This window comes from Sciurus carolinensis, chromosome 17, assembly GCF_902686445.1.
Source record: "Sciurus carolinensis chromosome 17, mSciCar1.2, whole genome shotgun sequence".
Classification (NCBI taxonomy): Eukaryota; Metazoa; Chordata; class Mammalia; order Rodentia; family Sciuridae; genus Sciurus; species Sciurus carolinensis.
The window spans coordinates 7,985,321-8,001,636 of NC_062229.1; the positions used below are offsets into that span (position 1 = coordinate 7,985,321).

Consider the following 16,316-nt stretch of genomic DNA (forward strand, 5'->3'; position numbering starts at 1 on the left):
TCCACAATGTGTGAGAAAGTTACTTCTCAATAAAAATGAGGGTGAATAAATGAGTACAGGGAAGAAGGTGAGGAAGATAAAAAAGGAAGGAGAGAGAAGGAGAGGGAAGGATTTTGATATTCATTGGGGCTTCCATTTAAAAGAGAGAATTTGAGGAGCAGTTCTCTTGTACAACTAATTAGAGCAAATAAAATTTGCTCTAATTTGTTAACATGCGAGGAAGTTTGGTAAATCATGCCCTCTTGTTCCTAATCCCTGGAGGCCAGTTTTGTGGGAGATATTTAGGATGTTTTGTTTTGTTTTTTCTTGAAAAAGCAGTGAAAGAGAAAACAAGCAGGTACGGTTAAAGATCACTACTTTCCAACAAAGAGAAAAATTCAATGTCATCTCTCCACGTTAGGAAATAATATCTCAGCTGAACATGACAGTCTGTCATTGGAGCAGGAGGCGGGGAGGGTGGCACAAGGAAAAGTCTTCAGCACCACTCTCGTGGACAGCTCCCTGTCATTCCCCCATGGTCTTCCAGAGCAGACCTTCCTCTACTATTGCCCTCAGAGCACCTACAGAGGTGAGTTGCCTGAGGACCATGTTTATAATGCAGGTTCATTGATCTCACTCAAGGACTATTGAGTTTGAATCTTTGTGGAGATGTCTAAAGTAGTGATTCATAAATAAGCCCTTTGTGAGGTTCTGAGGCTCTCAAGACTGGGAAGATTTTAGGTATGAATATTTCAAGAACAAAAGAGAATGCATTTGCAGTAGGTAATATGCCTCAAATAACATAGTATCAAGTGTCATACACTTAGTGTATAAAACTTACCTGTAGGCTTAAATTTGTTGTAACGTAATAAAACATACATACAGACCACCAGGTTAAAAGTAAAGATAGAATACGTATAAAGAATCCTCCAGTTACATATTCCTTTCTCCTCTTCTCATAAACAGCTCCATTAAAATTTATATTTATTATTTGCAATATTATTTAATTTCCCTGAATCCTTTGAAATTGGCAGTCATTGGACATGTGTGCCAACACACTGGCATTGTCACAAGATTCAACTGCTTGATTTTATCTCCCTTATAGGTAAGCATGAAAAATTTATTACATAAATTTATTAAATATACTATACATACTAATATACATACTATATGCATACATACTACTTATACACATACTATATAAATGCTAATATACATACTAATATACAAAATATACAATACATACTATAGTAATACCATCACTAGTCCATGAAGTTCACCCATGAAATGGCTGCAATAATATTAATAGTAAAAGTAATCATAATGGGAATAATAGCAGAACAATGATGGCAATATTTGATGAAGTGGAATTCAGCAAAGAAACTTAGCTTTTAATAAAACTATTTCTTTTGGCCCTCTATGTTATGAGACAGACAACATTACACTATGTACATGTATGATTATATGAATGGTGTGAATCTATGTTGTTTGTAATCATGGGAAGGAAAATTCGCACCCCATTTGTGTACAATGAATCAAAATGCAGTCTGTAAAAATAAAAAATGAATAAATAAGTGAATAAATTTTAAACATAAAAAGTTCTGTCTTTTTGAACTTCTTAAATTATGCAATATCTTTTACAATGTTTTTGTTAGTACATGATGCTTACACATAATATGAGAGTTCACTTTTATGTAATCACACATATATGGAACATAATTTGCAGCATTTCACTTCCCAGTATTTCCACTTCTTCTCCTTTCCTCCTTCCCCTCCATTCATCTGGTCTGCTTTCTATTTATTGATTGTTTTTTAAACTAGTGCTTTGAAGATATACATAAATGGGGAATTCACTGTGGTATCTTTACATATGCACAGAGCATAATTTGTTAGATTTCATTGTGCAGTTCTTCCCTTTTCCCATCCCTCCTCCTTTCCCTTGAATTTTCTTCCTCTACTCCACAGATATCTCTTCTATATTTATGTAACTGCACACCACTCCTCTTCTTAATTTACTCTAGCTTTCAAATATGAGAGAAAACATTTGACCTTTGACTTTCTGGGTCTCACTCATTTCAGTTAACATGATGTCCCCCAGTTCCCTTAATTTATCAACAAATGACATTATTTCATTCTTCTTTATGATTCAAACAACATTACATGTATGTACTATATTTTCTTCTCTATTAATCTCTGGACAGACAACTGGCCTGAGTCCATAATTTGGCATTGACTCCCACACTAAAAGGCATCAAACTACCTATGCTTAGGTCATTGGTAGGTGTTGTGTGCACTGCAGTTGTGTTATTTTTCCAAACAATTTCTATTGGCATAATGATCTGAAACAGGGGTAAAGGCTTCCTTAGCCAGGACTACATGGATGGAGTCCTGAGATACAGGCTTTTATCTCCTTTATCCTTGATATCCTTGATATTGAAATTTTCAAAGAGAGTTGAATGGGACCAAGTTGTGATTGGATTGAAGTGCAGTTTTGCACCACTGGACTGGGGTGTAGCTCAATATCAAGACTACCAACCATTGTGTTTTGGGCAATGAATTCCAATATTATTATAACTATAATGCACTAAAAAGCACTTAAAAAGCTCATATGAACTACAATGGGAAAAAGGCAGTTCAATAGAAATAACAAAAAAAAGGTATTACCAAAAAAATGGGGAAGTACATTGTCCATGTATCTGAGAAGACATTCAAACTCAAAATTAAAAAAAATGTAAACTTAATGAAATAATATTGTACATGCACTAGATTTTTAAGATTGATGAAAATGAGCTGGTAACTATTTGTATCACAAGAAATGCTATCAGGAGTGTAAATTTGTTCAACCACTTAGGAAAACACTTTGAAACTAACCAAAGGAGAAGAAACTTGTCACTGAACATCACATCAACATCAGGCAAGATAACTGTACTTTAAAAATATTTTTAGTTGTAGATGGATATAATAACTCATTTTTATTTATTTGTTTTTATGTGATGCTGAGGATTGAACGCAGTGCCTCACATAGCTAGGCAAGCATTCTACCACTGACCCACAAACCCATCCCAGGATAACTCTATTTTGAATTCAAATGTACAATGTAAAACTATACAGCATTAAAAGAAATTAACTGTTGCCTCATCAACAGCAGGTTTGAATATCAAAGTAAAATGATTGAAAAATAATCATAAATAGAATTCATACACAAATATTCAAGTCTTTATTTCAAAATGAAGCAATTTCTTTAGTAGACCAATCTAATAAATTTTGCAAGGATACATGGAAATATGATTTAAAAAAATAAGAATTTGAGTGATGGGATGTAGCTCAGTGGTATAGTATTAGTCCAACATGTATTAGGATTTGGATTCAACCACATGCAGTCCATACACACAAAAAAAATAAGCAAAATTATTATGTCCAAGTATGAATATGTCCCAATGAACCCCATCATTGTGTTTAATTGCAATCTATTAATAAAAAAGTTTTCAAAACAAGTGAGTGACTTTTACACGTTTGATCTTACACAATCAACTACTGGAAATTTCTTAGGATTCAGAGTAACTGAAAAATGTTTTATTTTTCTTTTTATTGAGATTTATTTCTGCATTATAATTATATATAATATTGGGATTCATTGTGATATATTTTACAGGCACATAAGATAATTTGGTCAGTTTCATTCCATAGCAACTCATCTTTCTCTCCTTCTATCACTTATCCTGGACCCTTCTTCTTCTCTTCTATACTACAATTCTCCAAAAGAATATTTATTAAGTGACAAAACTGAATTCAGCAAAAAATTTAATATTGGAGAGTAGAGAGAACGATATGAATGGAGAACTCTCCAAAAATCCTCTTTGCTCCACATTCATGATTTATTTGTATGTTTTCACTATACATCCCCAATTTTTATATTTCAGATAAGTTTTATACACCAAACAAATAATATTTGATCAAGTAAGATGGAACCAAGAACTTTTGTGCTGCATATTAGAAGGACATTGCCCTCTGCTCTTGAAATATTATTGTCTGTATTTTTAGAGTTGAAGTAATATCTGAATCTCACACAGTACTTATTTATAAAGCATATACTTGCAACATATGCTCCAAAGATCCAAACAAAGTAGTTTGGGGGATACAAATGACCATGCCATATGAATGTAGTCCTCACGTGACCCACAGCCACTAGTGTTATATAGATAGAGAAGTTCTGCTCAGGAATACACCACGGAATCCAGGTATGGAGCTGTCCACATATGAGGGTGCTGAACACTTTTCCTTATGCCTAAACACAAACACCTGCCCCAGTGACAGTCTCCCAAATTCTCCTGTGAGAATTTCATTCCTTAAGCTCTATACATGGAGAGAGAATTCTGACTTACAGACAGCATGTCCTCATTTCTGGAAAGTGATGGCCCTTAATCTTGCCTGTTTCCATTTTCTCTCACACTCTTTTTATTTTTTACACCTAACAGAGTCCACAGAAAAAACTGAAGACTTTTTCCATATGAAAAGAGTTTAAGACACAGGGAAAAACTTAAAAGTTTTATATTAGAGTGCTTAATTTTCATTTGGACACATTCTAGAAACCTGGTTTAATTATGATTAAAACAACCTTTAAAATGGTATTCTACCAAATATTCTTTCCAAGGCCCCCTTCATGTTTTTGCTCCTCAGGCTGTAGATAAAGGGGTTCAACATGAGAGGGACAAGAGAGTACATCATTGAAGTCACTGCAGTCTTCCTGGCGGACTCAGAAACTGAGTTAAAATATACACCAAAATCTGTGCCATACAGCAAGTAAACAACTAAGAGATGAGATACACAGGTGGAAAAGGCTTTATATTTTCTGTGAACTGATGGCAATCTCCAAAGAGAACAGACAATGACAGTATAAGAAAAATTAATCCCAAACAGATATATGAAAAAATGTTCAACATCTCTAGTAATAAGAGAAATGCAAATCAAAACTACCTTAAGATTTCATCTCACCCCAATTAGAATGGTGATTATCCATTTAAATAAAATATCCAATGGACATAGAGTCTTAACATATTCTAAGTTACATTCACTGGGAAAATATTGAAGATTTTATACATAAAATGTTTTAAAAAGAAACTAACATGGAACTCCACCTCCACCTGTAAAATGACTGATGAAATCTAGTCCAGGGTGTTGAGCATACGGGCATAGCTGCAGAATATTTCCTTTTATTAATTTTGTAATTGTTTCTCGATTAAAAGTAACAAACCAGTATTGCACCTCAAGCTCGTCTAATGTGAAGGAAAAAAAAATGAAACTATTGGGATGGAAGTGAAAATGGCATTGGTGAAATGGTAAGCAGGAAGTGACAGCTATGTCTGCATTTTTGGTGGTCAGCAGTGATGAAAGAGAATGTATTAAAAGATTCTTTTAGAATATTAAAAAACAAAAATGATGGTCCAGCAAAGAGCTATCTGACCAAGGAGAAGCACCCTGGGTGTTTGCACTGGTACATTATTATTATGGATATTTCATATTTGTCCTGTAAGGACACATGTTAAGGCTTGGTCTTCATGATGTGGCACTAGAGGGAGGTGCTGGGGCTTTTCAGACGTGGGACACAGTGGAAGGAAGTCTGTTCCCTGCGTGCCTGCCCTTGAAGGGGATATTGGGATCCTGGTCCCTCTTCTTTCCCTCTTTTCATACGCTGGCTGCCATGAATGGACAGGCCTCTTCTGCCATACTCTCCCTCTATGATGTACTATGCTGTCACTGGTTGAGCAACAGGCCAAGTGACCATGGAATGAAACCTCTCAAACCATGAGCCAAAGTGAATCTCTATGAGGTATTCATTACAGCAACAGAAATCTGACTAACAATGACTTAGCTAATATTTTAGGAAGTATTATTTTTACCCACCCATATAGGAAATGTCTCCAAATTACTAATGCAAGATTCCCAAAATGATTAATTAAAATAATGGCTTTGTTTGTAATTTAAAGAAGACCTGGTAGAGAGATGCAAGCCTCAAGCAAGGCAAGTGAACAGAGATGGGGGGGAGAAAACTGAGTGGTGCAATCATGGCCTCAGGGGTCAGGAATCAGTCACCCTAAATCCCTCATTCCTGCAGAGCTGGTCTTCAAGGACTGTGCACTCTTGGGATCAGAATGTTAGTAAAATAGCTGAACTAATGAGGAGTTTGGGATATTGAGCCTGCAGAAAAACAGAGACTGAAGCCATCAGTATGGGACCACCTCACTCAGCAGCCCTGCCCCAGCCAGGATGCAGCACATGAGCTCCTCCCAGAGATGAGCCTTCCTGACCAGGAGCCTCTGACTCTACATCAGCCGGAAGTTCCTGAAGATCCATCTTCCACCTTCAGCATTCAGGTGAGGCTTTTGGACAACATTCCTATTTAAACCAACCAGATGTCTAAAATCCCATATTTGGTGTTTGAGAGGTGCAGTTCATGTGTCTCATTCATTCACTCTTGAAATCATTTTAGTTCCTGTACATGTTATCATATGTCCATGCCTCACATGTATGTGCATCGCTCAGGTCTGTGCATTTCCACTCACCTCCATTTCACAGACAGTGTTTAATCAATGTTTTCCTTCTTATTCTTCCTCCTGGCCATCAATTCCAGTATTTGTTTCATCAGAGTGAACAATTCCCTGATATTTGCATTTATGATTTCTCTGTCCTTGTTCATCAGTTACTCTGACACACTCTTCTTTCTGAGGATTGAAGAGTGCTCCGGGCCACAGTTCACAACTGTAAATGCAGAATCAAAAAGGAAATATCAGAGTGGGGGACCCACGTGGCAATGGTGTGCAGGTGCTTTTGTTGGATGAATTTCATCATAAATCATGACCATGGTATTTTTATAGATACATTGGAGGATAATTCAGTAAAATTGGTATAAATTCAAGGTGTACAATGTGATGGTTGGATGTAAATCATTCCAAAATGACTTCCAAAAGCAAGTTGATTAATGCATTCCACAGGCAGCTGGTTTCTTGTACAGCTGGTGATTTCTCTCTCCTCAAGCTTTTCTAGAGCCTGGATCATGTTCTGAGTGTGTGCTTTCCATATTGCATTCAATGGTAAATGCTGTTCTACCCAGTTCTGCCTCACTCTGCAAAGGCCATTGCTCCTCTGTGACACACTAAGGACGTCTCAGGTTGTCCTGAGAGGTTGTGTGGACTTGTAAGTTATGAGAATCTAAAAATTGTTTCTATTTTCACCACTTTTGTTAGGAGCCTATACATTTCACTTTCATTTCATTTTTTTTTTTTTTGTAAATTGGTACGTTATTCATTAAATTAAGGGTAGAACTCCTTTAGAATGAGGTAGAGAATCTCATGGCTTCCCTTTGAATGAGGACTGACTTATGTTCCTGTGGGGGTGTCCTCTGAGTTTCAAAGGCATAGAAGTAACATTTCCTAATCTTTGCTCAGGTCCACCAGAAAGGATTCCACTTCTTTCTGTAGTTGTTTTCACAGGTAGAATGGACATATATTGAAGGTCAGGGAAGGATTGGAGGCTTTTTCAGGGGAAATTGCAATTGAAATGGTGAGATCTGAGTGGCCAATTATCAAAGTCCGTCTTGTACTGTATGGCAAGGACATAAATTACTTAATAATCAACAGTCAGAATATCTGAGCTCAAATCCAGTCTTGGGTGAACATGCATGTGATATCTGTGATATCTGTGATATAAAATCAACTTTACTGAGTGTCCTCCTGGGTAAATCTGGATGGTAATAAAACACATAAATTTTCGCAAGATGATTTTGAAGCAAGCCCAAGTTATGGAACCATTGCTTTAGAAGACAGATTATTCTTGATGTCGTTTAAAATAAAGGAATGGAAAATTCTAGTTCAAAATCATGTCTCACATTTTTATTTCCTTCTAGCACTTAGCACAGTGACTGGAAAAGAATTGGGGTTCAATAACAACTCATTTCAATGCAAGAAATAGAGGGGGAGGAGTGTGTAATGAGGGATGGGAAGAAATTGTATCACAAAAAAATGTGAATATTCATTCCAGTTCTCAGTAACAAGGAGGAAGCTTTTGTGTTTGATGAAGTTGTTCTTAAACTACATCAAATATTCCCAAGGGTTTGTTGAAGCATAGATTGCTTGTGATTATCCTGAGGATGATTCAGCAGATAACTGGGGTTGGGGATGAGGGATGTGTATTTCTGTCCTCTTTCCAATTGCTGCTGCTCTCCATATTGGTTATGATGCTTTCTCCCATCTTTCCCATTGTATTTACCAGCAATATGGAACCCACAAACCAAACAGCTGTCTCAGAATTCCTCCTTCTGGGACTGAAAGATAACCCAACACTGCAGTCAATCATCTTCAGCCCGTTCCCGTCCATGTACCTGGTCACCATTCTGGGAAACCTGCTCATCATCCTGGCTGTCAGTTCTGACCCCCACCTCCACACTCCCATGTATTTCTTCCTCTGCAGTCTGTCCTTTAATGACATCTGTTTAAGCACAAGCACAGTCCCCAAGATGCTGGTGAACATCCAAACACAGGATCAGAGCATCACTTACATTACATAGGATGTCTCTCTCAGATCTTTTTTGTCTTAATTTTTGCATATTTGGAAAATTTTCTCCTTGCAGTGATGGCCTATGACCGGTATGTGGCCATTTGTCATCCCTTGAGGTACGCAGTCATCATGATGCCCCACTTCTGTGTTCTGCTGGTTCTGGTCTCCTTGTTCATCAGTTCAGTGGATGCTCTCCTCCACACTCTGATGCTGCTGTGGCTATCCTTCTGTTCAGACCTGGAGATCCCGCACTTCTTCTGTGAACTTGCTCAGGTCATCAAGCTGGTCTGTTCTGATACCTCAGTGGATAATGTACTGATATATGTTGCAACGTACATGCTTGGTGGCATTCCTCTTTCTGGGATCATCTTCCATTATGTTCACATTGTGTCCTCTGTCTTGAGAATGCCGTCATCAAGAGGAAAGCATAAAGCTTTTTCCACCTGTGGATCTCACCTGTCTGTTGTCTCCTTGTTCTATGGGGCAGCTTTTGGGGTGTACATTAGCTCTGCAGTGACTGACTACCCCAGGAAGACAGCTGTGACTTCAGTGATGTATTCTGTGGTTCCTCAGATGTTGAACCCATTTATCTACAGCTTGAGGAACAGGAACTTGAAAGAGGTTTTGAGGAATCTCAATGGAAAAACAACTTCCCTTCTATGATATGATGACTTCCATCTCCACATCTCTATGTTTTTTCTCTTTGGACTATAAGTCAAAAATGAGAGGATTCATGTTCAACCTGAATGTGTCAAACTTGTATTAATGCATATTTCTCATGTTTGGATAAATAATCACCATGTGCATTATAACTTGTCTCGAATCCTTTTTCTTTTCTAACTGAGATATTTGACTTATGATTCCTATGAACAGAACATATTTTATTTTCTCGTGTTTCACAGAAATGGTTATTGAAGCACTGGCTTCTGATTTTTGAAAATTTTGTTTTTTGTGTCCTCCTAGAAAAAGGCAAAACTGTAGAAGGTCATCAGTCAGGAATATATTGAGTCTTAACTGTGGTCTTATATGAAGAGTAGGCTCCACCTGTTCTTATGGTTGGAGTCACCTGATTCACCTCCACATTTAGTCTTATGTGATGAAAAATGTTGCCCATTCATAGTCTGTGAAGCAGACTGCAACCTTGAGATAATTATAGCATTCTCCACATTCAGTGCCTTCCGTGAAGTTGTCATAACTAGATAATATCAGTGGTTTGTGATGATTTTGACATAACTGAGATTCATCAATGAAATAATCCTAGGTTCTAATAGGAAAAAGAAAGGCTAATATTGAAATGCTCTCTCAATTAAGAAAGTTGCCTTTTCTCACAAGGAAAGCTGAGGTAAGGAATGTTCCAGAAATATAGGGCTTCAACCAGTCCTCCTTGAGGTGGCCTCTTCCTAAGACTGGTTCCCTTCCAGGTCACCAGGTGGTGGCAGCAAATCCAGGTGTCATTCCTGAACAAGATGCTATAGACAGAAACCTAAGTGTCCTTCCTTAGGTCCACACATAGTTCATTTCCTCATGGACCAACTAGACTAACTGAATCTCTGTAGTGGACTGAATGGTGACCTCAAACTAGTGTTCAGATCCGGTCCCACTGATCTGTGATTGACTTATAGGATAATTGAATGAATGTCGTGTGTTTGGGAAAAGAGGATTTATTTGTTGAGGAAGAGATTTTCCTGGATTATATGGGTGGGCCTTGAGTATAATCAACTGGTTCACTGTAAGATAGGGCAAAGTGGAGAAGAAGTAGAGAAAAGGAGACACATAATACTGAACATAAAAGCTGGATTGGGAAGCCAGTAGTTGATCATTTTGTCCCTATAAAAATATCATCTTTAAAAGATTTTAGGGCATTTTAATCACTCCTTTAAATATCCCTGTACTATCATTATATAAGTGCGACCTTTATACCTTGTCAAAAGTTCAGATTTGATAAATGAATTCCATGTCTCATACAGGTGCTATGATCCTGCTCTGAAGGACTGATCATGTTGTACTTAGAAGTCATTCATTCATTTTTAAACTCCATATTTATGTAGAGGGACATTAAAAATCGGAAACACTTCTGGTGTTGAAATATTAGCATATATTTTTCTGCTGCTGTGAATCAAGTTGTTTGACTATTTTCCGTATCTTTTGAAGAAAATAAAATGTTTAAAAACATGGGGTGAAACCAATGGCTATAGCAGCATAACTATTCACCTTTGGTTAATTTCAAAGATATTTTTAAGGTGGTTAAGCCATTTTTCTTCCCAAGCAGATATTCCTGCTCTTCCATATGACTCCCCAAACATTGTCCCTTAATTCAACAGTCTAAAAGGTGTGAAGTATAATTTAATTAATTTAAATTTCTCTTGTGATGTGGTTCAGTGTCATTTCAAATAGAATTGGTCTTGACTTGTAAAATATATGCATTTTATTTCCATCGAGCTTCTTATCCTTGTGAAAATTAATTTCTAATAGTCCTTTACATAATTTGTAATAGCAGTCCTCTCCATTTCTCTCTCTATACATCACAACCTTATTCTTTAGACATGGTTCTCCTTTATCATGTGTGTTTTAGTAGTTAGTAGGTACCTTAACATGCTTAGATTTAACTTGATATTTTTCTTCTTTCTTTATTATTTTTAATACAGTAATTTTATTTTATGTTTTTGACACTATTTTTCTTGTAGTCACATCTCAGTAGTTGTTGGTACTGAACTGCCTACTTTGAGAAAGTGTTTGTAGACTTGCCTTTCCTATCTGAAGCTGGAGCCCTGGGCAATTTACTTTTGCAGTTGATGTAAGAAAGGAATCACATTTGTTTTCATTACTGAGAACATATCATTAAGGAGTCTGGTCATTTCTGTAACACGGTTCAGCAATGAAGAAGCAGTGAGCTCTGTTGTCCATGTCTCCTGGACTCTCTTTCTCGACAGTGACATGGTTGCATCTATCCCTGCATCAATATCACATGTCTTAATGACTGCAGCTCACCAGAACACAGAACTAAGTTTCTTATGGCAACAAACAAGCCCTAGAAAGTATTTAGTTCCAACCACAAAGGTGTCTTGACTCAGGTCAAATTATTTCTGTTAATTTGCATTTTGGGGCAATGATATTGATAATTGACTTTTAAAATTTTTTTTATTTTTATTTTTTAAATTATTTTTTCATTTTTACAGATGGAATTTTGATTCATTGCACCCAAATGGGCTATATCTTTTCGTTTCTGTGTTTGTGCATGATGTAGATTCATACCATTCGTGTAATCATACATTACATAGGAATGTCTGTCTCATTCCACCATTTTTCATATCCCCCCTCTTGTTGCCCTCTATAAATGACTCTTAGTTGAACTCTATGACATCCAATTATGAGTTGTAATGTGCTTATGTGCTACTACTACAAAGTTGCAAAAATGCATTCGTAAAATTCTAAAAAGGAAGTGAAATAGGTGTTATCGTCCATTTTGACTATGGAAAATATATTAGAAACTTTTGCTTATAAAATGCAAAATAAGTTCACATTTAACAGAGCCATACAAAGAATAAGCTTTAAATGGTTGGTATTTTTGTGGTACTTTCTGTATATTATCACTTACTAGACAATGAAATGGTTAGCCAAAATGATAGATCTCTTCAATGTCTGCTAGAATTCCCAAAGCACATCCAAAGGCCCCTTTGGCACCCTCATGTGAACACCTAATAGACATCTTATAATCAATATTCATTTGGAAATCCTGATGTTGATCTCCAAGTATGCTGTGCACACACAATTTCTGGTCATCTTTGTTGGCAATGCCTTCCTTTTAGATACCGAGCCATTTCTCTCACTGAACATCAGCACTCATTCCTCACTTTCTCTCCCACCTCATGCACCATCACTCAGAAAGTCCCATTGTCCACACTATCCGTGTACCCAGAATTCAGCTGAAAGGCATATCCACAGCTGCTTCTCTCCAGCCCTCAGGGGTGCACCCTCAGGATTGTGCGGGAGTCGGAAAGAACTCAACTAATGAGAAGCTTTGGATATTGAATCCCCAAGGGACACAGAGATGACAGTGTGCCTGTGACCCTTCACTCCACACCTGGCCCAGGTTAATATGTAACACACCTGGCCCTGGGTTGGGGTCCATCATTTCTGCACCGGAGGCAGGTGCTGCCCTCCTTCTCTGTTCCCTGAGAACAGAGTTTCTGTTTTCCTCCTTCACATCCAGGGAAGAACAATGTCATTCCTCAGTGTTGGTGCCAAGTAACCTGAAGCCTCCTGGTTTATATTTCCCTCCAGTGGCAGGTCTTTGTCCGTCAGTCCATCTTGGGTAGCTGTAAGTAAAGACCTGAGGAGGGTGAGCAGCAGTAGTCAGCTGTAGGGTGTCTTCCTGACTTTGCGTCACCTGCGCACGCTAACCTCCTCTCCTGCACCAGCACCCAAGTCCCTTTCCTTTCACTACCACCTCACTCTGCTGATGGAGTCCAGCACTGCCTTCCACACTCCACAGCAATCTGCTCCTGTGCAGGTTGTAATTTGTTCTAGAATTCTCTAACCTTTCCTTTCATTTATTTCACAAAGGGCAAAGGTATACTGACAGCTTCTAGTTACTTTTTCCTTCCTGGGTCCTAATTCCCTCTGTAGAGCACATCCTGACCAGCCTTACTTTTATGAAAATTCTGGATAAAGCAGGTGGAGAACAAAGCAGATGCCAAGACTACACACGGATTCAGCTCTCTCTTGGCACTAAAATACGAATTGCTGATAAAAAAAACAGCACAGCCTAACCTGAGAGATGAGCCTGCATTGATGACTCCACAGGGAGGCTCTTTTGCCACCCGTATTCTGTTCATAAAATAACAAAACAGCAGACATCAATGTGACCAAGACTTTGTGTTCCACCCTAATCTCCTTCATTTTACAGAGGAAAAACCAGTTTTTAATTAAATTGTCCTTAACGCATTATATTCATTTATATTTTGTACACTTTACATGTGTGTATTTTTATGGACAAATATATATATATATTATGTACATTCAATAATTAAAAATGACCATTGGTTGGAAAAATGAAAATGAAAAATAAATTGTAATATAACAAGACATTGGGACAAAGTAAGGTAGTGAGTTTAATGAGCAAGGGAAAATCATACCAACACTAAGAAGTGATTAAACACATTATTTTTTCAAAATAAGAAAGACCATGTAATATACATGGATTTACTCTGTTTTTAAGTTGTTTTTGTTAGCACCTTGTAGTTATACATGACTTTGGGGTTCATTTAGACACAGTTATACGTGCATGGAATATGATTTGCTCCATTTTAGTTCCCAGTACTCCCTCTGTACTGCAAGCACAGATAAATAATGTATGTCAACTTCACTATAGTGATTTCTCTTGTATACTTTTCATATTATGGATATGGAAAATGAATAGGTATTACTTATTTTTCAACAATAATAATGCAAAGAAGGCAGTATCTTTTAATTCGATGGTGAATTCTCCACACTCAGTTCTTTATCTTTTGATCTGTCTTTTGAATATCTGAGATGTTCTTATAATTAAAACACATAATTCATATCTGTGATCATTCAAAATCTAAAGTTTTTATCATTCTTTGGATATCTTGTTACGAAAAGTCAGTTTTCTCTTTTAACTTTTAAACTATTTCAGTTACCCCTGTAGTTCTGATGTATTTGTTTTGATTTCAGGACACTTTATTGCACGTACCTGAGAAGCAAACAGGAAGTTCATGAACTTCTGTTCAGTTGTTCCCTCTTCTGTCTTCTCTCTCTGTGCAAGCCGACTAGTGGGCCTTTCAGTACCCTGATGCTCCCCGATGGTTTTGGTTATCAAGTAATGATAACCTGTTTTTCTTCCACATTTGTTCCCCTCATCTCTTCCTTCTATAATGACCTGTGCCAGGTGTCCTCATTTTGTTCATGCCAGGAGCAAAACATGACAGAAATACCAGGAATGTCTTGGATCTCAGGCAGTGTTGTTGAAGATATGTCTTCTCACTACTCATCCTGGCATTATTCCTATTAGGATTTGCAGAGGTTCCCAAAAATACAAATAAGGAGCCTGACACTTCTTGCACAACTCAGCAAATTTCCTTCTTTACCAAGCAAGCACTGAAGACAGGATGAAAGCCCCATCACTCTTAGTTAAAATCCAGTTTTTCATCTATTATAATTTATTTTATTTTATTTGTACTTTTCAATTATACATGACAATAGAATGTATTTTGAAATACCATATGTACATGGAGTTGGAATCTTGATGAAATCTACCTTATTGATTTAGGTGTAATATTGTCTGTTTATTCATTTACTGTTCATTTAAGGATTGGAGAAGTCTCAGGGGAAAAGCCACATTTTATTTGCTTTTTTATTCCTATGAGGTGGATCAAGTAGGAATGGAGGTTGTATTAAAGAATAAACAGTCAGATAGTTGGAGAGTGGAAGTGAGAAAGACAGGAGGTTGAGAGGGAAGGGAGCAGGTCACAGGAGCTGAGAAGAATGTAACTCTTCTCACCTCATCATGCAGACACCATCCTTTCCTAATAAGGAATTGTGTGCATCCGTTATCTATCTCCTCACGTCTATCTTTCCCATCAGTCTCTCCAACATCACAGAATCAGAAAACCAAGTGGGCACAGTAGAATTTCTTCTCCTGGGCCTCTCAGATGACCCAGATCTGCAGACCCTTCTCTTTGGACTGTTCCTGTCCATGTACCTGGTCACTGTTCTTGGGAAACTGCTCATCATCATGGCCATCTCCTCTGACTCCTACCTCCACACCCCCATGTACTTCTTCCTCTGCAACCTGTCCTTCAATGACATCTGTTTCATCTATACCACAGTTCCAAAGATACTGGTGAACATCCAGAGACAGAATAAGGCCATCAGTTACACAGACTGCCTAAGCCAGGTTTGCTTTGGTGTGGGTTTTGCTGGATTGGAAAACTTTCTCCTTGCAGCAATGGTTTATGACCGTTATGTGGCCATCTGCCATCCACTCAGGTACTCAGTCATCATGAACCTCCACCTCTGTGTCCTGCTAATTCTCTTGTCCTTGACCATCAGCGTTGTGTATGCCCTGCTCCAAAGTTTTATGCTGCTGAGGCTGTCCTTCTGCACTGACCTGGAGATCCCCCACTTCTTCTGTGAACTTGTTCAGGTCATCAAGCTGGCCTGTTCTGACACCCTTCTCAATAACATCCTAGTATATATGAAGACTAGCATACTGGGTGTTCTTCCTCTCTTGGGGATTGTTTTTTCATATATTAAAATTGTCTCCTCCATTCTGCAAATGCCCTCAGCTGGGAGAAAGTCTAAAGCCTTTTCCACCTGTGGGTCTCATCTCTCAGTGGTCTCCTTGTTCTTTGGGAGAGGTTTAGGAGTATATATTAGCTCTGCAGTTACAGATTTATCCAGAAATACTGCAATAGCCTCAGTGATGTATTCTGTGATTCCTCCAATGTTGAACCCTTTTATTTACAGCCTGAGGAACACGAAGAAGGCCTTAATGAAACTCATTCAAATGTCTACCTTGTGATTATTTCCGTGCTTTGTGCTTTGACTTCTAAAGTGAGTCAATGTCCAGGAACACTGGATGATCCAAACAGTTCTCTTATACCACTAAGGTCTTATTCTGCAATCCTTAGCTCCTCTTCTGATCTGGGTATTTCTGCTTAGAATGGAAACTGACTTGAGTCTCCAGTCGATTGGGATTCTTGAAAACTCATGTGAACATTTTGAGCTTAATTTTGTGGTCAGCTTCCACAGAGGCAGAACATAAA

General features: G+C 37.8%; 1 protein-coding gene and 1 pseudogene across 1 annotated transcript; both read left to right on the forward strand.

Moving 5' to 3' along the window:
• Nucleotides 1-8,248: 8,248 nt before the first annotated feature.
• Nucleotides 8,249-9,192, forward strand: LOC124969470 (olfactory receptor 7G2-like; annotated as a pseudogene).
• Nucleotides 9,193-15,055: 5,863 nt separating this feature from the next.
• LOC124967931 (olfactory receptor 7G1-like) lies at nt 15,056-16,072 on the forward strand. Its single transcript, XM_047530362.1, has one exon. It carries the CDS (start codon nt 15,056-15,058, stop codon nt 16,070-16,072), a length of 1,017 nt encoding a protein of 338 aa, XP_047386318.1.
• The last annotated feature ends 244 nt before the right edge of the window (nt 16,073-16,316 follow it).

Excerpts from the sequence above, each read along its gene's own strand:
- LOC124967931 (XM_047530362.1), top strand. The coding sequence starts at position 15,056 with ATGCAGACACCATCCTTTCCTAATAAGGAATTGTGTGCATCCGTTATC.